Genomic DNA, 23380 nt, shown 5'->3' with positions numbered 1-23380 from the left:
CTTAAAAAATATGCAAGCAAGGGGATTATGGAAATCATCAAATCAGACGGTATAACCACATACTTTTATGCACGCCCACACACCCAAAATTGAGGAAGAGTTATTCATTTGCATTATTTCCTTGTGAACACTTACTCTCAAGTGATTTTCATTTTTGTAGTTACGCAGAATCAGAATCTGCAACTGAAAAATAAACTACATAACACATATTAGGAGAATGCAATTGATTGGATTCACAGTATCCATGAACCGATGAGACTTACACTATTACATGATTGAAGCAATTAAAACTAGTGATGTTCCGATGATCGATTATAATCGAAAATCGATTGGTTGGGCCTGAAATCGGCGACAATCGATAGTATTTAGTTATAATCGATCAACAACAAAAAATTATTAGTAAGTGTTCAGATGTTATCTTTAACAAAATGGCTGATGAAAGCCACAATGAGCAAGAAAATGAACTATTTTTTTTATACAACAACACTTAATAACTTCAATCATAGACATAAGGTATATGCATATAATGATTAAGAGTTTAGAACTGTACATGAATAAAACTACAACTCAGGTACTATCTAGTATTTTTAAAACCGATTGTACTATCGATAATCGGTTACTTGAGTGGAACCGATCATCGATAGTAAAATTGCAACCGATTCCCAACACTAATAAAACTAAGCATTAGAACATACTTTTAATAGTGTTAAAGATTTAGTTCTCATTCAGGTTGATGCCACAATAACAATTTTGTTTTTTTGGTTTACCAATCAATGTGAATACTTTCAAATCATTCTGCGTACACATGCGCTAGTGGTTACTTTCCATGAGCCTATTTTTTATAATAAATGTACTACGTTACTAACAACAAGGACACAACGGTTCAGTTTGCTCCTCTTTAAAAATTGTTATTTGCCCCACAAGACGCCCCGCTAGACACCGCTTACTTAAGAAGCTATTATATTATTTACAAAATACAACAAGAGCTTCTGCTACACTGAACCTTACTTTAAGAGTTTCCTTGTTTATTTCTAAAGCTTAAATGTAGACTAGAAAAACCAGATATGCTAAACAGTTTGATAGAAATTCATAATACAAGTGTAAGTGTGGAATGCTACTGATCGGATTTCACGATGGACTACAGATTTGTTTCTGCTTTATTTCTACTTTATCATACTAAAGGTAAAAAAAATATTATAATAATAATAATAATAATAATAATAATAATAATAATAATAATAATAATAATAGTAATAACAATAATAATAATAATAATAATAATAATAATAATAATAATAATAATAAAAGTGATAATAATAATAATAATCAGGCGCAAATTGAGCGATTAAACGTCGCCCGTTTTGATTAAGAATGATCAATCGAGCGAAAATGTATCTTTAACTTAATAATGGTTGCTAAACAATTTTATTGAAAACAACATTGTTGCATACCATGCCTGTTTACATATTCAGATGAAAATTGTAATGTAAGAATCAAATCTCTATATGTATGCATTTGACTAGTCCGCCACTGTTATATTGGTCATACAAGATATAATCTTGTCGGGTATGTGTTAACATGAAGCAATAGCCCAATTAGCTATTTTCCGACATGGATAACAAACATACATAACATATCTAAAAATAACAATGAGCTTTTGACCTGGAATAAAAGCATATATGTTAAAATGAATAAATATTGGAACAATTATTTACAAAAGCCGTCCGTTATCATATTCTTGCATACAATTACAAATGTTGAATTGGATTAGAGCATTGAAAACAGTAAACATATTAGCAAGTTTTCCCAGCTGTGCGGGGAATCCACACGCGCACGGCTCCGGTATATGTAGTTGACATACCACTGTATTTTTTTTTTGTTCTTTCAAGAGTATAACTTAAAGGATACTCGTTAACAATTTAATTCAATTCACATTGTATTGCATTAAACATATCAGACATGTTTATAGCAAATACAAAATACATACATGTGCAAGGCAAGGATTTAGAAATGAATTGTTTTAACAGAAGAGCAGAACATTTGTTTATGGATACAAACAACAACATATTTATTAGTTTCTTAAGACGTTTGCATAGTATTTAAATTTTAATAAATTAATTAGTGATTTTTTTGAATTGTAAGATAACAAATTAATAAACTTTTGCTTTGTTGGCCACGTGTAGTAATATCTTTTAATATATTTGGCTCTTAAGTCTGCCTATTTCGGACATATTAGTAAAACGTGATATTCAATTTCAATCATTCTTTGGTTGCAGTAGATGCATAATCTTTGAGACCTAGGTATATTATCTACCACGTTCAAATTGTAGAACATGTGATGAAACTCTACATTTCGACAAATTTGAGTCCTTTACAACATAAAGGTAATTTTCTATGCAAAATGTATATTTAAAAAGACAATATGTTTCAAGACTTCCTGAGTTATTTATGGATGAACACCAGCTATTAAACTGGTTCTCCCAGAAATAGCCAAGCCCGTGTTCATTGAGAATCTGCTTAACTCTGAATGCCCAGTTATAATCCTTATAGTTAAGTTCATTATTAGTATCGTTTTTAGCATATTATATGTTTTATATATTAAGAAGTTCTCGTTTAAAGTAATTAATCTTATCCAGTACTTTATCAGTAATATTTTTCTGTACTCCACATATTACAGTAGCTTTCGATGTCATCTAACATTGATTGTAAGGTTTTAAGATCATTTGCAAAAACTGCCGCGTCATAAGCGAATAATAACATTAATATTTTAAGTTCATCAATTTCAAATATGCCATTGCTATTTATACTTTCTGAGATATCGCTTAGAAAAAAGAGACACAAAATGCTACTAGCCGGATCCCCCTGTTTGACGCCTATGTTAGAATTACTTGGAGGAGACTTTTCATTTCTGTAACTACTGTATGATTTGACAACAGAATACATAGATTGTAGGCTTTTTACAAATTCTGTACTTATTTTCGAAGACAAGAGTTTTCTCCACAATAAAACCCTATCAATCCGGTCAAACATTTTCTCCCAGTCTAAAAATGCAACATAATTTATTCTTATTCGCAAAAGATTTTGTGATATTGGCGTGTAATTCAAATATGCAGTCAATTGTCGAATTATATAAAAAAAACTGGTTGCAACTGTCAGTTGCAGATAATCTTGGTGCATCTGATCACTGGGTTGCTATCTTCTCGGGGGTAGGGATACAAATATGAGTCTGATTATATGAGCAATGATTATATCACATGGGGCCATGTCAATGACGTATCAGATGGATTCATCTTTATTACTGATTAAAGAACTTTATAGTTTCTTTCCTTAAGTAGAGAACATGTTTTATGAATCCAATGACGACAGGTAGAGCAGAGTAAAATGATCTTTGCGTACATTTTGAGCATCATATGATATAACGTCATTTATGCATGTTTGAATTGGAATGGGTGAAATAAAGAAACATTGAGATGACTTGACTTGAGCAATTCAACGTCACCCGTTTGGATTAAGAATTAATCAAGCTCGAATTGAGCAACTAAGCGTCAGTCACCTGTTTGGATTAAAGCTATCAATAATGCTGGAATGGAGCAACCAAACGTTACCCGTTTGGATTAAAAATGATCAGTCATGCGCGAATCGAGCAGTTAAACGTCACCTGTTTGGATTAAGAATAATCAATCATGCGCGAATTGAAAGTTATACTTTACCCGTTTGGATTAAGAATATCAAAATGTATTTTTAAGGTTTTTACAGAAAAACAGCAATTTCCGACCGAGCAGAATGCATTTACCTTTCATTGTACATACACTATTTTTTATCCATCTAAATGATCATAATACCTTTTCTAACTAAGTTAATTAACCAGGTTGTGAAATTTAATCATTTTAAATGCAATATGATAATAATATGATATGTATGTAATATTAATATAGTGTTGATCTTATTGAGTTTCTACACTGTTTTAATGGTCGACAAAGAACCGACATTCTGACAGAAACCCTGTTAAATATACACTGTTATAATGTATCATTTAATGTCTGACTTTACAGATGCTGATGCAACCTGTGGAAGTTTAACTTACAAAGAACCTGCAATACAAGGGATGAATGTTACACTTGTGTTCAGACCGGACCATTTTCAAAGCGACAGGACTCCTATTGTAAAATACGACATAACTGAAAATGATCGACAATCAAGAGAATTTCCATTTGATATTCACGACAAGGTGTATTACATATATGTAGATACAGCGAAGAACATCCCTAGGTCTTCAGTTTTCTATGTGGTTTACGAACAATGCTTCTCAAGTTCGACGACTCTAATATTAATGAGTAAGTTGAAAAAAGTAGGTACAAGACTTGTTCTCCTCCTTTTGCAACAGGATGTAACAGGCCGTAATAATATGAAAACACCAAAAAAGTCCGATTTGTGGTGGTCACATAACAAGCGTAACAGGGTGTGTCAATTTTTCTTTTTAATTTCGTGACTTGTTTGCCTTTCTTAGACCCCAAAACTAATTAAAAATCAAATTAATTAATTAATTTGATAAATCGCGACAACTAATATAATATGGGAGAATTTGGTTAACAAAGTATGACAACATGTCAACATATAACTCAGATGTTTGAATGAGGATTGATCGCTTAATAAAAGCAAGGGGCACGCGGGCCAATACATAAAGCTTGCCAGTGTGGCACACAGAAAGTAGCCAAATCCTTTAATTTACGTTTTAAATCATTATTTATCATTAAAATAAGTAAAATATTCTGAACTGCATAGAAAAATGAAAAATTCAGTTTCGACTTTTTTGTTTGTTGAATTGGGTAAGTTAGTATAATGACTATAGCAACTATTCAAACAATATCTATGGGATCATGATCTGTTTAATTTACATACTATACTGTAAAATTAACAAAACGCATTTCGAGCTGTAACTTTTTCCAAAGAAAACATTGAAAAGTTGACACAATTGTAGACTTATTTTTTATCTACGACCTATAATTTTCACTCAGTGACCAGAACTATATGTTTGATACAAAGCCGTAGATCATTGTAGAAACATCTTATAAATTACCAATAATCTGTACCTCAACTTGCATTGCATATTTGACGTCGGATTTAATTTAGTTTTAATGTTCTTTCCTTGCAGAACTCGAAGATTGTGGTTATCTGTATGTTCGAACCCAGCCGGTAATCGCCGGGAGAAATTTGGATCTAGGGTACTTTCCAGCTCCTGCGGTGATTAGTTTAAAAGATTTGTATTGCCGTAAATGGTTTAATGTAACATCACAGACGGTGATGTCCTTGTCCGATGGTCTTTTGTCCGAGACAGATTTAACCAACAAGGAGTTCGTTCTGACAATTCACAACGTAACTAGTTCTGGCCGATTCAGTGTTAAGTGTACAGAAGGAAGAGATAAAGACAAATATACAAATATTGTCGACGTCAGTGTAATAGGTAAATACGTACGCTATCCTACTATTAATGTCAATCAATATTTGAACCATACATAGATTAAGAAACACGACGTGTACGTGTACTTCTGCGTTTATTTACAGTTTATATAGAAGTCGCAGTTGAGTTTAAATGTCGTTTGGAAATCTTGCTTGAAGGTTGTATTTATAGGCTTACTGTCACTCGCATCACGTTTCTGTGATACCGAACATACCATACCAAACGTGTACTGTGTATGCATACCTGGTTGACGTAGTGCTCAAAACGTAGTTCTCACGTACACGTACCCGTAGAAGTAGTGTTTCGCAACATCTCTTTTATTTTGAAGGCGTGTCATCAGTTGATAGTGGATGTGAAATTCAGGAACATATAATCATCGATACTTGGTAACTTTATATGACCATACAGATGGTAAACGATATCAGTTTAAACCAATAAGTATTGTTTTTATACAATTAGAAAGTGAAAAAAACTACAGGGACAAGCTCAGTAGCCAAACATTTAACGAAGACCCTACTAGAGCGAACATGTGTTTTTAAATTTTGCGTTGTCGAAATGGACGTTTACACGCATTTGATAATTATCTAAATAAACGACTTAGAACGGGAACTCAAATTGTACAACTCTTATAAATACTCGTTTTTGTTATGCATTAAGTACTGATCCTTGTCATAAGTATCTAAGAGTTTTGTGAAAAAGCATCATTTGGCCCACAAATCATACTTCTACAGAACAATCAATCGTTAATTCATTATGATATGCCATTATATGTATTTGTAAACCTGAGTTCAAATAGCGTTTGTCATGACTAGGACATTAAACAATTGATCCACTTTGTGGTTTTAGAAATATGAGAGAGTGTTAGAGTTTTTCAATTGAAAAACATACTAAATTTCTAAACAAAAGCCATTAATGCACTGAAGATATGTAAAAATGACACGAAAAAAGTGTTTAAACAAGCTGACATGAATACATATTTTTATAATTCATGTTATTTATCTCAAATTGACTTTTTTGATTAATTTCCTACAGATACATCGTTCTTTGGCTGAACTATTAAATAACATTCTGATTCGTTAAGTTAAGAAAGAAACGCCTAAGAACATTGTTTTTGTCTTACCAACACTCTCTTTATACAAAAAAACCCATTTATTTGAATGACGTTTTGGATAAATATGTATCCAGATATACAAGGATAACACAATAGGTTCGACATATATAATATGATTACTATTATTAATCAGTATCTTACACTTTAAATTAATTCTTTTATGAAATATTGTTTAAATTATCATTGAGGACGGACAAACAACCGATAAGCAAAATATTAATGTTGTATTTGCCTTGAACAGAGACATATCATATGACAAACATGTACTTTATAAACAAATATAATGTATAAAGTTACATTTATTTATGAATTATTAATGTAGCAAATGTTTAAGGGTTGGTTGCAAATTGTTGATATAAACAGTTTCATGAAGTTTATTTTTGTGTGCTCTGAAAATGAATAAGATAAATGAGCATGTTACCATAAGATACATATGTTATATGCATTTTAAGCAAAGCAAGATCCGAGAGATATTTGAGAAGTAGTAATAACGTCAATTACTATCATGTACTTATACATTTATAAACCACAATAACAAAATGTGCGTATTTTTAATAAATTTGAAAGGGTCGTTTTTTAATCGTCTTAAACAAAGGGTTCGGACACTTGATTGACAAATTTTAACTGCCGGCCAGTATAACACTACATGCATGCTTATGTTTTGGTAATGTCGTATAGTATTTGGGCATGCCTTTATACAAAATCTGGTGTATTTTTGAAACACCCTTATTATGAACTTGCACAAAATTCATTATAATTGTAATGCTGTATATTACTGTGCATAATCACGAGATTACTATGACATTATTTCATAAATAAGAGTGTATCTTTTGAGGACGATAGTCAACACGAACAAATATACAATGGAAACTTCACAGAATACCCAAGAAGTCTAAAATAAACCCTGTTTAAGGGTACAAGTCAACTCAATGTTGTTTTTTAATATAACCAATATTTAACAATTTTAGTGCCCGTAGTAATGTATTTTGTCTGTTGTCTGGTTTTAGTTAAAACATATAACTTTTGTTTAGAATTAAGCTGTGTTTATTAAATCGCAAGTGATTAACGATACAGCTGGTTTGTTTGTTTTAGTTCCTCCTGGAAGGCCGTCTTTACATTCGAATGTCCACGTTGACGCCTGCTTGGACTGTTTAGTTGCAAAGGCTGAAAGAAATCTTGGAAAATTTATATCTTGTAACACAACCGGCGGAGCGACTCTGAATGTACATCTATATATTGAAAAAAATAATAGGCGTGGACAACTGTCTGTTAATCAAAGCAAAGATTCCAATCGGTATGTTCCAAATTATACAGTTAAAAGCGAAGATCACATGACAAGAGTGGTATGCAGTGTTGAAAATGCAGCTGTAGATACGCCGCTAATTACTTCGGCCATACTTTATGTTGCAGGTAAATAAGTTGAACAAACCTGATTGAATTCTAGTTTCAAAGTATTTTTTATTTAGCATTCATACTATTATTTCTATAGTTTTGATTAAAACTTTTCAAAAATTGATAAGATTCCGATATTTTTATGATTGTCTATTACTGGACTGTATGTATTATCAAGTGTTACGTCGGAGATATTATTTTCTGTATTACCAGTTAAGCCCCAAAAGCCAGTACTCCATGTTCCTACGCTTAAGGAGGGTGAGCCAACCAACATCACGTGTATTTCAAAGGGAGGGCGGCCAACATCTAGATTAAGTATTATGATTGAAGGAAGGAATATGTCTGGATCCTCAGAGACTATATCAGTTAATGACACAACAACTAACACAAATACTATTCAGATGACACTGAATGTAAATGCGAAGAGAGAATGGAATTCAAAATATATTATTTGCACACAAAAGACGGACATCTTCAGTGACAATGAATCAGACAGAAAATTAATAAAATGTAAATGTACGTATATTACCACCTCTATGAAATGATATGTTTATTGTTTTTATTAATAGTTAAAAGGTACCAAACACCATACATATGCCGAAAAGAAAAACATTACAAAATATTTAATATCATATTTGACGTCGCCAGCATTAAATAGTGTCATAGTATTGTTGTAAATATCTAACCAGAATAATAGGTTTTATGCTAACTCGTGTTATAAATTAGAGTATAGACTGACTACTTCTGTAATATCCTCTTTTTAACAACTATTCTATGCATGACAACTATTTTATAACATACACAAACTTTGTAGGGCATTTCACCATGTGACATTTAATTTAAATGACCGTCAAATTTCACCTTACCTGAAAAACAGCTAATTAAAATATATTATTGAATAAATGGGTGTATGTCATTACTTACCGGTTATTTTTTGAGTACAGATCCTCCATCAACACTGTTTATGGAAAAACCACGTCCAGCACGTGAACTTAAAGAAGCGTACTTACTAACATTAAGATCCAATATTTCGGACTTCAATGATAACTGCAGCTTAAATTGGAATTGGGACAAGTCGAAGCTGGACGGTAGGAAAGAACAAACGAACGGGCTTGCCACATTAGTTGTGAATGCAACGAAGGAAGACAACGAAAACACTTTAATATGCAGTGTGCATTGTACCAGCTTTCAAATAAATCTCTCGGATTCTTATACAATACGTGTGCCATGTAAGTAATATTTACATTGCCCTATTCATTTCATGTATTTCGCAATCCTATAAAATTTAAATCATCGCATGCCTTAGATTTTATCCGAATTGTATTCAGGTTTTGTTAATCGGCTTATTCAATGCTTATGTTTGTTTGTATGTGCAATATATACTGGTTAAACATGTCTAATAGGTTTTCTTGTTGGTTACATTTTAATATTATATATGACAGATGCTTGTCTTTCAATGTCCTTGAATGACTGCTTTACAACTGATAAGATTTGGCATGTTTTCTCCGTCTTGATGCATTCGTTTACAGGTGATGTCTTTATGCTGTTGGAATAATTGATATTGTTTTGGAAATGTTGGAGGCGATATTAAAGAATAATAAATTATAAGCAACAACATCAAATAAAACTAATATACATTCGATTGCGCATATAAAGACTCTTTTATCGCTCACTGTTGATCTTCTATTAATCAATGTAATGATATATGCATTACCGGTATCTAATGCTTACAACTTGTATTTTTAATAATTCTCACTGTGGAATTTCTTGTCGAATTTAGCAGGACTTATTATGTTCCGTATATTTGGATTAAAATTACAAATTACTTTTAAATAATACAACGGAATCTACAGAGAAAATCTCAGCATTCAAGTGTAATTCCTGTTAAAAGGCACCAGATAAGGCCTCAAACGACACTGAACGAGAGACACATACATACTAACACAGCAAACAGACGACACGCAAGATATTTCGCAGTACAGTGAATTAATATAACAAAATAATTAGTAAGGTTGTTAATTTATTACGTTTATTTCAGTTGCTCCCATTGTGACTCTTTCAAGTGAGCAGAAAATAGTGTTATCTGAAGGAGAAAAGCAACACGTCACTTGCACAGTAAAGAGTTATCCTATGTCTGATATACTTTGGACTTCGGGTGGCACGAAGCGAATGCAAACTTGCAAACAAACCAACAAATGTATAGTTACGCTTGAACACATTGCGGTAGATGAGCAACGAAACTACACGTGCACAGCCAAACACTTATTTAAGAATGTCAGCAAATATGTACTTGTAACTGGCAAAGGTAGGCTGTGTTAATATTTTTTATATGTTTGGTATTCTTCACGGTTTTTATATGTGGAGAGGCTGTCACATGATAGACCATAGAATGTGATAAATGCCGGGAAATGGTAATAGTATTGTTAACAAAACAGCGTGCATAAAAGTACATGACGTAATTTCCACTGTACCAAAAAAAACAAAAACGAATGGAACTTGCATTAACGTCAGTAATGTCATTTTCTTTGGCATAACAATTAAATATTAAAAATGATTTATAGTAAGACTATCGGTTATTATCCAAATGAGTTGACCACAAAAGGGATATTCATCTAGAATATCTCTTTATATGGTACATAATAAAGGGTATATACCTCATCATCATTCAGTAACTGTATATACCTGTCTTTCTTGTTTTTCTCCAACTTGTGCTCGTTTACCTAGACCTTGATAGCTTTGTCGCTGTAATTCAATTTAGTCAGCTTGACTACAACTCCTGCATGAATAAATTTTATATAACCGAAACCGCCCTTTTTTGGTTCGCGATATTCAGTTTTTTAAGGAGTATTTAGGACTCAAAAGGGTAGAACGCAGAACGCAGAATATGTCATTATTCGGTACGCCGACTCGAAAATAATGTTAAATTATGTCTTATTCATTATGCTGGTATGAAATGAAGGCGTATTCGATCATCAATGGAAAAGGAGGTTACACCTGTCTGTATTATTACGGGCTTGAAGACAAACACGAACAAACCTATTACGTTAACGTGTGTGCAAGGGACTACTTCATTTCTTTGCGGGAGTGATAGGTATAAAAAATGGGCTCCACTGAATCATGAAAATGGAAACCAGAAAAACTTGTCAAACATAGTTCATATAAAGCACGTGCAGGCCGGCAAGCAAAAGGTACATGTTTTGGGCGGGGTTTGACCTCCGTTAATGCAAATCAATACGGAAACACCCGAGGTACATGCTCTTTTTAGATCGGATTTTCCATATATGGACATACCTCAAAATAATTATACATTTGATAGGAAAGTATGTTTCATTACTATGTAGCAAACTGCATTTTGTCATTAAGCAGTTATTACAAACGACATATTCACTAAGTATTGTTGAAACTAAATATTTATGGAATGAAATTTAAATAAATAAATCCGCATTTCAAGTGAACATTGGACGCCATTTTGTTTATATGGAACTGGGACCAAAATCAAATCCTATTTCCAGTTTGGAAGCAGAGCAAATAAATAGAGGATATTTGTTTATTTCTGTGTTCTGTCGAACATGTTTGTGTGTAAATTATTCAAAAGTGTGACATTTACAGCAGATGTGTAATAATTGAGCAACATATTGACAATGGCAAAATTAGCCTCAATAATAAACTTCATTAAGGCATTTTATGTAAACTATGATAGAGTTTCAGATAATGTTTTAAAACCCCAATGTCCACAAAATGCTTTATTAAACAGTAATGTATGGATATGTCCAACATTATGACTGATTTGACTCATTTGTTTATGCTATATAGGCACTCAATTTAAGATATACTTTTGTTTCTGTTGAATGTTAATTGTAACTGAAATAACTGCATTTCTTTTATCATCCTGTTGGTTAAAATACTTTGAGAGGGATGAGAGAAGTCATTTGTATATAAATGCGGGTTGATACGTTTAAACTACTAAAGCATACTGGGGCTTAAAGAAAGTCACATGATATGGAAATTTGGTCTCGACATTTTTGTGTTACATTCAGATTATACTTTCAGTTATGTTGCATATTTGTTATTGCGATAAATCCAATGTTTTCTCTTACATACTTGGGGTTCACAGAAGTCAAAATCGTTAAGAGAGGTCACATGAATACACATACACTAAGATACATTTACATTACTAAAACATATTGGGCCTTGAAAATTTCAACAAAAACTTATTTATACAATTTTGTTTCCCACTAGATGTAAAAATAAACCTTTTATTGGAAAGCAAGATGAAAGGGTCACTGTGGATGATCTAAATTTGCAAAGAAAACATGAATTATGTACGAGCATAGTTATTTAACTGTACATCTTATACAGATTTCTTTTAGTACATACCTGTTTTAGTAAGGCTGTTTAAGTTATTAATGAATTGAAATTTAGTTATTTTTATTAAGTTGGTTAACATGATGTTTGTCAAATTCATTTCAAACACTCCAAGTTATGTTTTATTTAACATTTTGCAACAGTTATTTTTTACTTTTAGGGGTGAGATTATTTTTGAAACAATATAAAATATAAATAAAAAAATAAAGATACATTACGTATTCTCACTGAGATGTTTTGTTAGTTCAATTTTTAGTGTTAGGGTTCCTTTTGTTTCATTATGTTAAGAAGTTGAGTAAATGTTTGGTCAAGATTTACCATTACATTAAATTAATTTTTGCCCATTCAATTCTAGTAGAATACAATTACTCCCGATAGTAATGTTATCTTGTGCAATCATTATTGTTATGTTTTGCTGTCAGTTTCATTTTCTTCTTATGTGTCTGTTACATTTTCTTCAAATATGCATACTGTATATTTTTATACAATACTATTGCAAATGTTTATGTATGTATTAAATAATTTAAAGAAAATGCAGCAGAAATGCTCTTTATTCTTAATGAAGTGAAATACTTCCATGTTGCTTTCACATATATGAAAAACGTTTTTCTTTCACTCATAGTATTCTTTACTATTCATTTAATATAACGTGTCCGGCCATAACACTTCAAGCCCGTAGAGGCAGAGCCTAAGTTCACATTTACCATTTATACGAAGGAAGAAGTTTAATGATTTTGGTATCACAGTGGGTACGTTATCTCGTACTTTTGATGTATGTTTTTTTCAAGCTCCATTATACCAAAACAATTAAAGCTGCTTGCATATAATAATCCGTCTTAAACGAATTATTCAAGCGAAGCAAGAAACAAGAAATACCAGTATTACAAGTGGAATAGTTGCTGGTTTTGGAGGACTTGTGCTGCTAACGGCAACAGTGGTGCTTACGATTTATCTCAGAAAAAGTAAGATCATTTGACTATAGTTTTTAAATTCTGATTGAAATAAAGTAATGTCTTGATTCCTGGATAAAATAGTCAATTGTTCACGTCATTCAAAATAGCATATGCACGTGCAACATTTGTATTCTGTAGGAAAGAAGCGTGCTAAAAGGCCTGGTCGACAAAATGATACGTAAGATTTGTTCTACGTTTATTTTTTGACATCAAAATGTGTATTTCCAGTGTAACATGTAAATTTGTATTCGAACAATATTTGCTAAAGTTGCAGTTCATTAAGATTCATATGCATATTGTACATGCATGCCGTGAAAATACGTCAGAGTACACAATATTTATTACTTTCTTTTGAAGATCATATACATATTTGTCAAGTCAAATCAAATCAGTTTAAATGTTTCAGAAACGTTCTGCAACATGGTGAGTGAAATATTATATAATTTAAGCAAAAGTTCGCTATTTAAAAAATACAACATATTCATCATATATGCGACTGTAAGTATATCATCAAAAGTTATAGTTCATCCTTTGAAAGTACTGTTGTAACAATACCACCTTTAAGATACTTATTTTACAGCTATACTTTAAATTGTACAATGAAAACTACACGGACAACACCAGGAGTCAAAAATCCAAATATAAACCTTGTTTGGAGAGCCCAAACGACTCTAAGCAGAGGACACGCGTACAAACACAACATACAAACGTACAAATATTTGCGATACACCACACACAAAATAGCTTTACCAATTAATGAGATTACCATGACATTTTCGACAATCAATACTTTGCGATGACATAACCATGTTTAGAAGAACTGCATATATCAAATATTACAATGTCATAAACTCATTTTAGAATGTCAGTCGGGACACTGCAAACACATTTTTCGTTTTTACAATGAAGACAATAATTGTTTTTTAAAGTCATATTTGATGCCGATTCCAGTTACCCGTGAGGCTGATTCGACTCCGAGAGAAGAAGTAACTTACGCTGAAGTAGTGAAGCCTCGTACTCTTATGACAAACAGAAAAAAAGCAGTAACAAAGACGAAGGTAGTATTTTTCTATGTAATAATATAATACAAACTCAAGGGGGAAGCCCACTAAATATAATAATGTTTGCAAATTATTTAAAACAATAAGTTGTATTCCATTTTGTGTCTTTCGTGTACTTGAACTCATTTTGATTTAGGTGTTTCTGTGAAATTGTGGTTAACCAGTACACTTCTCTGATTAATGAAAAACTATACAACATATTACTGTAATATGGTACACTATGTAATTTCCATATTTATCACAAATTATGTGTCTGCTGTGCCAGGAGAAAACAACGGACACATTGATCTACGCTGACATTGACATTGAACACTTGAAAGCGGCACGCACAGCAGTGACTAAGCGAACGCCATCGGCACCTACGGAGTACTCGGAAATCCGGTTTGCAACGAGATCAACACCTGCGCGACAGGAAAATATTTATGCAAATTAATTTGCAATGTCCAAGAAGAATTACTGTCCATGCCAATGACTACAAATTTAATGGACGATGTGTTGCCTATTTATGTTTGTAGATGTTAACTTATACAAATCACCATCCGTTGTTTGTCTAAGGGACGTTCACATAGCTTGACACCAACATGAAATATCCATCAAATTATCATGGACTACCATAAAATTAATACATTCAACTCATTCCTTTCATAAGTATATTGTCTTTGGCCATTATCATTATCACATCAAACTTAAACAGCATCAATCGGAAATCATGTTCTTAATTATTGAATTATTTTATGTTATTGTAATAACGCATGCATTTACTACCACAAACGACATGTACTACTTGCATTATCTGGTCAGAAAACCATCACCTTCACAGAAGTTGCTTTTGCCTGTCCATAAAAGAGTCCATTGAAACAAATTGTATTATATTTCATTAAAACATTTGATGTATGCCACTTTCACATAACATGTTCACGTAGTGCGGATGTGTAATGTTTGCCTATTTCACATAATATTTTCACATATTGCGTATGTTCGATGTTTGCTATTCTAACATAACATTTTCACATATTGCGCGTGATCAAAGTATGCCCATGTGTTCATGTGCGTATTCATTAAAGACGTTTAGCCTTGCCATGGTTGACATACTTTGACATTATTTTCCAGTATGTTGATACTTTTAAACACACGATTTCTGTAAGTAAAAAAAACCAATCTGGTAGAAAAAGACGTTGATTCGCGCCATGTGGTTATTTCGATATTGTTTAAAAAAAATTCTTTAGATGATGTAACTAGAAGTTATACATGGCGCACTAAGCACCAGAGTGTATCACGAGACATAGTCAAGCACACTTTCTAATTATCACGAAACGGCTCCTTTCTCGCTATTTTTTCCACTTAATTATTTATGTTTTCTATTTTTTTGTAAGTTTATTATATAATACATAACATCCACTCTAATTGTGTTTCTATCAGCTTCAGGCTGGACGACGATGAGCAAACTTACTTTCAGAGTAAAATTAGTTTAAAGAGGCAGCATACATGAAATTCATGTTTCCATCAATTCCTCCTTTTGACCACTAGCTTTATGTAAATATCCGAATCCGTCATAAACGAGTCACTGACACCCTATTCATGTCTTCGTGTTTTTTTATGTTTACATTTCTTTTTTACATCTCGAAGAATATTACACAGCATGTATATTTTTGTTATTGCTTTATTATATTTAAATTGTTTTTTCCTCCTAGTTTGTTCAATGATACTTTAATTATTAGACTAAGTAAAGGCATAATTTTAAACCTTGTTAAGGAGACCTATGTATGATAGTTGTTTGAAGAGTGCTGTTGCTCCGGCTTGACTCCTTCGTTAACAGGTGATGTTGGTATCCGGTCGTTGAGTATTTAAAGTTAATTTATCAGTTTAAATTTTATTTTTTGCTTTATTTTTATTGTTTGCAAATTGATTCGAGCTCTGATGAGTCTTATATTTTTAACTCAGTTAATATTGAAAAATGATTGGCCAATGTGAGGTTATGGCCATGCATACTTGTTTATGCCCCCAGCGGACACGGGTTACAGTAAACTTTTGTTTCATTGACCGTTCGGAGGCGGTCATTTCATCATTTAACGGTAAAGCTATTTTGATAAGGGAGTTGCTTGTTTGTATGTATGTGCACAGAATGTAATGAAACACAAATATTCGCCGCTTCGTTTTTTGTTTGTTTCTTTTTTCAATGTCAAAGCTTCTGACCACCTAACAAAACGTTTTTAAACGGACAAATACTTTGTCATCATGTAATTTCTACTGCGACCCATGATTTCGCCGACGCCATTTTGATTTTTAAAACGCATGTGATCGTTCCCCAGCATAATCGCCTAGTCATGACAACCACGCGAAAATGCTGTAGAAGTTAGTTACTGTTAATAGATGTATTAAGTATGGTTACTCTCGAACCTGTATGTTTTAAACGATTGTCCCTAGAGTTCCTAAATGGCCCTATATTCGTACGTCTTGCTCGCTGCTCTTCTAAAGCTGATGCTACGTCTTAAACAAACAGAAATAAACAAACGCGCCGCAGAGCAAACAACAGCGCTCGTCTGCTCTTTCAATCGAAATAGGGGCATAACTCAACAATTATTGTAGCAGAGTTATGCGTTTGTTTTGACTTTTGTGCGTATAGTCTCTCGCAACATGTGTACCGAGGAAAATTTGAATATCTTGTTTTGGTTATGGCCAAGGTTTATGTTTTTGAACACCGACAATAACACCGAAACTAATGCTATCATTCTACTTCTACGTTTTCCTTTGAAAAAGTCCAGCTAATTATAAAAGTATATGTAAAAATACATACGTAACACAGTGACTGTCGTGGTCATATTTTTGTTCATTTTGATTGATATGAAAACACACTGAGAAACGTGTAAAATTTTTATAATTGACAATTCTCTTTCAAATCCTAACACAATGTTATCACTTACAAGAGCCAGGTGAAGCATAAAATGGTACCTATAGCTCCATTGCAAGGCGTTTGGCATTGGAAGGTGAAATTATACAGGCCAGCATATACAAGTTATTGTCGGAACCCACGCTATATTACTGCAATCACTCTATGGAATATTAGACATAAGGGAAATATGACTTTGAAAACAATTCCCTTTTACCAATAACAATATGTTAGTTAAATGCCATTCACGTCAAAGATCTTTGTTGTAGAAAGTGGTCTTCAGTCAAAAGTCTCAAAATTTACTGTAAGTTCACCATTGGTGACTTTATTTTAACGAAATTCCTTCACGTGATATAAATTGACTCATTTAGAGACATAAGAAAACTACTAAATATTCAATACATCAACAATATACATGATCTCTCCGGTGAAACCATACTAGTAACAATGAATCAAAGTTTAACATTTTAGTGCAATAGCTTCTAAATTTCTTTACTCAAGCGTCTCGTCTTAATATTATCGTGAAATTGGCCCCAGACTTTTGAATCAATGTCACACGCCAAAATCACCCGAACTGTATATTGGTCATGCATTGTCGGACTGTTTTATAGATTTTGAAACGGTACCAGAATGAGGCGGCGTGTGGTAGATTTTGAATCTTCCATGTCAAACAGCATTTTTTATACACAATTTGGTTTGAATATACATGTATATGGAAACGACAACATGTTGGTAATTAAAACTCGTTTAATATCAATACTTTCAACGGCTAAAAGGGACTCGCTCACGTTTTTTTCGATGATTTATTCCATAGGAAAATATTTATTTCATAGTAGATTTACTCTCTGTAAAGCTGAAAAAAAGAAAATATGAGTAAAAAGTCAAATTCTTCCTCTACAATATATTGACAATGTGGACAATTACGATAATATTCATCGAATTTATTGTGCCTTACCTTTTTAATCATAATGACATGACATGATATTCAATAAACGAAAAGACGGTTAGTATACAATATTGATATTGTCCTTATCCTTAGACATGCCTGAGTGATTCCATTCAGCCTATTGGTCATCAGAGTATATAGGCCAATCAAAACACTTAGTTTCTAATCTTAAACTTAATTCAATCTAAGTTGCTTAATCAATAAGGCTCTAGGTTGTTTCTAATTTTTGTTACACCTATTACATTTACTTATTTTTTAAACTTCATATGTATTCTTAAAGATTAAATTAAGTCACAATTTATTACTGGAGAAAAAGTTCATGTCGAGTTATGTATAAACTGGTACGAAAAGGGAAGCGCTCATGGTTTGTTAAATGCATTTTTCACGAAAGAAAATATTACGAAATAAACGTGGCAACCATTGAGTGTCAAAACTAAAAAAAAACTGACTGCCGTAACCTCTCATTAAATGTTGATATTCGCTCAAACACTGACTTTGAAAACCACAATTTTGAATACCGTTAGTACTTCAATTCAGCAAATTATTGTTCCGTGATTGGGTGATGTGTATTGTCACGTGATGTTTCCAATGCATTCAATAAAGATTATTAAATACATCAGCTATTGTATGAGTCATTGTGGCCGAGTGGTGAAGGCATTAATATTCGAAAAAACCTATTCTGGTGTGGGTTTGCTCCCCAATACAACAAAGATATATGTTGTATAATTTCTGCCATTTTGATACATGAAACAGCTTGCTTGTAGGGGGATAAGTGGCTAGAACACCATACCCAGGACAATGCTGAACCTTGTCAAAGTATAGGTATTTATTGGGCACAACTTTTACAGAAAATACTGGCAGAACATCGAAGGGAAAAGACTGCATTTGTCGAAAAAGTGTTTATTGCTTTAATCAACACATCTTGGGATTCTGAAACAATCTATGAGACAGTAAACGAAAACAGTTGTAAAATATCACATGAAACATACTGTTATGTAGTAAACAAAATAGCCTACCATGTCGTCAGCGAACAATATCCGAACTACTTGGCAAATAATATGCAAACTACAAAACGTAAACACAGCATACCAAAAGTGCTTATATTTTATCGAAATTTAAAGATAAAAACTTTTATGTGTATACGTGCATTAAACCAGAAGACTTAGTGTAGCATTACTTACTTTTAGATAATCAGGTCTTTTATTTCTTGAAACACATGTGTTATTCCAGAATAATATCGTACAGTCGTCATAAAAGAAGTCATTCTAGACAACGCCGCAGTGGCATAATCTGTATCTTTTTTACACAACTCTGTGCATCCAGGCCAACAAACAGACGTGCACATAATTTGATCCGTTTCTTCCGCTTATGACTGAGGCATTTGGACCATCTGCAATCAAAGGACTTAATACGGATTATAAGCTTGGAAAAGAAAGGGAAAAAAACATCCATCGAAAATGTCAAATAATACTTAAAACGTCTTAGGTGTATATATATTTAAACGAATAATGGTACGTTAAGCTTACAGGGGTTAACAATAGTTAAATTACATTTAACATTACAGTTCGACCTTTGATTATACGTATACATTTTGTATAATTTTATGCAGAAATCCGACCTGAGCAAATTTACAACAGTGATTATAGGAATACTTTAGTTAACCGGGACTTACACTCTGTGGCATTGCTTTTAGTGGAGGGTAATCCTTAAGCGATATTCTCCACGGCAATAAATTTAATATCCAATTGCTCATCAGCTCCAGAAATCTCTTGAATTGTTGGGTATTTTCCAGGTTGTGAAATAGAAAATGTTGAATGGTTTGGGTGCATCTTGTTATCTATTACCCAAGTATAGTATATAAAGAAGGTCATGGCTTGCAGTTAGTGTTGACAAATAACTCGAACATAGGAACGTGAGGTTATTACCCTTAACGTAAGTAGTCGATATCCGACTTGCTGGTGTTTCAGGAATGCCTAAAATAACATTGTGAAATATTTTTTCCGGAGATAAGTAATTTACAAGCACACTCATATATAGGATTGGCGAAATGTGCGTCAACTTATAGTTCTTTGAATATCTTACATCACTACAGCAAGTTCATGCGATTAATGTCCGCTTTTATATAAAAACTTGACTGCCAGCATGTATTGATACCGCGTTATCAAACGATAACGCATTGTTAAAGACATACGCATATGTATCTTTTTAAAGGACACACAACCTGTTTTAAGAATAACAAATCGCATACTCCTTCTAAAAAGTATCCATCTTGAAATTAATAGATCCATTTGTTACGTTTTCACTTGACGCGTAAGTACAATTTAAATACTGGCTATACTGGCTATTGTAGCAAATACCACCTATACATGTGACTAAGACAATGCTACGACTGTAAGAAATCAGTTTTCATATAGTTGGTACACGGGTCGATCTGACCTACATGCATTTTACAGACTCCTACAGTCAGATAATAGTTTTGTTATTAGACAAGTGGCAATATTTATATTTTACTTGTTAAAAATGGCAGATTAATATTGAAATTTGTATACAATTTGTATTAAGCAATGACAACACTGTATTGTAACTAATGATGTATATATAATTATATGTTTTTTTGGGCCATAGGCCTATATGTACAGAATAAAGTTGAGTTGAGTTGAGTTAACTAGTTGACTCAAGGACAACCTATCAATCGTACTGAAAAGAGTGTGTTTAAAAAACAAATTGGGTGCCAGCCTGGTCATTAGAAAACTCGCCTTGTTATTTAAAAACATGTCATTAGATACGCGAATAATAAAGTGTATGTATGTGTTCGATACCAGGCATCTATTTCACGTATAATCTTAAACAACAACTCCACAAACAAAACGTAGCAAACTAATGTAAATATAACATGTACTTAACTTGAACCCACCACTTGCAAAGAGTTCCTTATTTTACTTTTAATTTCAAATATTAACAAACATTTACCTATCCAACTATAATCTTTAAAACGGGTTTTTTATGCGTTTATTTCTAACTAATCTCTATTAGACAACAAGACGATCATTTCCGAAAAATATGCAAAATTGTAAAGGGTCTAATGGAAATCATCATTTGAAACGGTATAACCACATTTTGTTATGCAGACTTACACACTGAAACTTGAGGAAGATATATTAATTTGAGTTACTTCCTTATGAACAATACTTGTTATTAAGTGCTGGTCAATTGCATCAGTAAAGAAGGAGAAAAAATCTGCCATGCTTGCCTACTTGAACACATAATCTGAGAAAATGCAATCGATTGTTTCCGCAGTTACTGATGAGACGTAAACCATCACATATTGTGGCAAATGGAGTACGTGATAGGAACAAACCGTCTACAGTGTATTGCACAAAATTTAGTTTTGCATTCGGATTGATGGCACGAGACAATTTGTTTTTGGATATTTTAGTAATACATTTGAATGTAAAATGTCAAAAACATTATGTGAACACATTAGTTAGAACTGATTAACTTAAGAAAAAAATACACTAAATACAACAAGAGCTTCTGCTTTACCAAACTTGTATTTTCGAAGTGTTTCCTCGTTTATTTTCATAGCTAAAACGTGTATTAGAGATATCAAATCTCGTCTTTACGTCTATTCATTATACTAGTTTTCGTCATTGTTTGAAAACAAAACACTTACAAATAACTCATTTAATTTCAGTAGCAGTGTAGAGGTGTCGAAGGCTAAAGTTCGGATTTCACGATGGACTACAGATGTGTTTGTGTTTTTATTCTAATTTATCATATAGAAGGTAAAATATTTCCTCTTTTTCTATATACGTTTACTGGTAATGTTTGCTTATTATTTTACGGATTTTTATTTTTTTTTGGATAAAATGATGATGATGATGATGATGATGATGATGATGATGATGATGATGATGACTATGATGATGATGATGATGATGATGATGATGATGATGTTGATGATGATGATGATGATGATGATGATGATGATGATGAGATCTGTTTATTCAACATGTGCATTTTCTGTATTATTTTTTAAGCCCATTCTTAATAAATGTTTTAAAACAGTTAAAACCAAAGAAAATAAAGACAGTGTTGATTTGCATAAGAGACTGTTATCCTTAATTTCAAAATAGATACAAAAATAAACGGATATGGTTGGTTTAAACATATTATATTTTCAAAGAATATTTATAGAGATAAAATTGCTATTTTAATAGAATATCCCGTTAACTATGTACTGGTATAATGTATATTAATCAAAACATGCTATTATGCATATGTTGGTGCAGAAGACTGTGGAAGTTTACCGTACCAAGAACCTGCAATACAAGGGAGGAATGTTACACTTGTGTTCAGACCGAACCATTTTCAAAGCGACATGACTCTTCTTGTGAGATATAAGAAACCGGATAATAATCTGCAATCACTACTTTCGCCACAATTTTCATTTGATATAAGCGACAAAGTGTATTTTATACGTGTTAATTCCACGGTTGACGACTTTAATTCCTCAATTTTCCGTGTGCAATATGGTGAATGTTACTCAAATACGACAAAGCTGAAACTAATAGGTAAGTTGACATCATTAATTGAAGGATGCATATCAAATATTACTAGAAATGCTCTGTAAGAAGCAAGGTTCTCATCAAGAAAGAGCTCAAAGCTTATAAAAGTTCAATTTGAATACTTTTGGTTTTATCGCGCGGATTTTGGTGTATTGCACATGGTTAGTCTGTTCAGCGTGATTTCTTTATTCCGAATGGCAGATATAAGACTTTTCCAGCAAAATATTTCGAAATTAAATCTCGTCTGCAAATGAACTTTACGACAATTTTGTCAATAAATATATTAGATTAACTATACATATAAATGTCATTAGTAAATGTAATGAAATGGGTAAACCTAAAACACATTTAAGTAATAAATACACAGTCTGTTTAATGTACATACAATATATGTAAAATGATTAAACAATAAGAGATGACTATTTGTTTTGATTATCTGACGACTGAAATTATTCGATCAGTGACCTGAACTAGATGTTTGTAGGTTTGACCCGAACCCGTTAGATCATATAACCGAAAAATCGACAATAATTTATACATGAACTTGCATTTTATATTTGACATCGGTAACATTGTCGATTTTTCCTGAGTGTAATGATCTGTCCTTGCAGAACTCAAAGATTGTGGATATCTGTATGT

At 32.5% G+C, this 23380-nt stretch overlaps 1 protein-coding gene across 4 annotated transcripts; it reads left to right on the top strand.

The window, feature by feature from the left end:
• Positions 1 to 1052: 1052 nt before the first annotated feature.
• On the top strand, positions 1053 to 21958 carry LOC128233809 (uncharacterized). 4 transcript variants are annotated; one of them, XM_052947663.1, is made up of 13 exons: positions 1127 to 1182; positions 2331 to 2384; positions 4053 to 4334; positions 5153 to 5461; positions 7662 to 7979; positions 8175 to 8477; positions 8906 to 9190; positions 10000 to 10266; positions 13181 to 13288; positions 13418 to 13457; positions 13686 to 13702; positions 14231 to 14337; positions 14606 to 16488. In XM_052947663.1, the coding sequence occupies exons 1-13, from the start codon at positions 1134 to 1136 to the stop codon at positions 14771 to 14773; spliced, it is 2307 nt and encodes a 768-aa protein (XP_052803623.1). In that variant the 5' UTR covers positions 1127 to 1133; the 3' UTR covers positions 14774 to 16488. The 4 variants fall into 4 exon arrangements, with proteins under 4 accessions (XP_052803624.1, XP_052803623.1, XP_052803626.1 ...); XM_052947664.1 differs by lacking the exon at positions 2331 to 2384 and having other exon boundaries at positions 1053 to 1182; XM_052947666.1 differs by lacking the exons at positions 13181 to 13288; positions 13418 to 13457; positions 13686 to 13702; positions 14231 to 14337; positions 14606 to 16488 and adding an exon at positions 21871 to 21958.
• The last annotated feature ends 1422 nt before the right edge of the window (positions 21959 to 23380 follow it).

This window comes from Mya arenaria, chromosome 5 (genome assembly GCF_026914265.1).
Source record: "Mya arenaria isolate MELC-2E11 chromosome 5, ASM2691426v1".
In the NCBI taxonomy this organism is placed as follows: domain Eukaryota; kingdom Metazoa; phylum Mollusca; class Bivalvia; order Myida; family Myidae; genus Mya; species Mya arenaria.
Note: the sequence above shows the minus strand (reverse complement) of the source record. Positions and strands in the feature narration are given on the sequence as shown.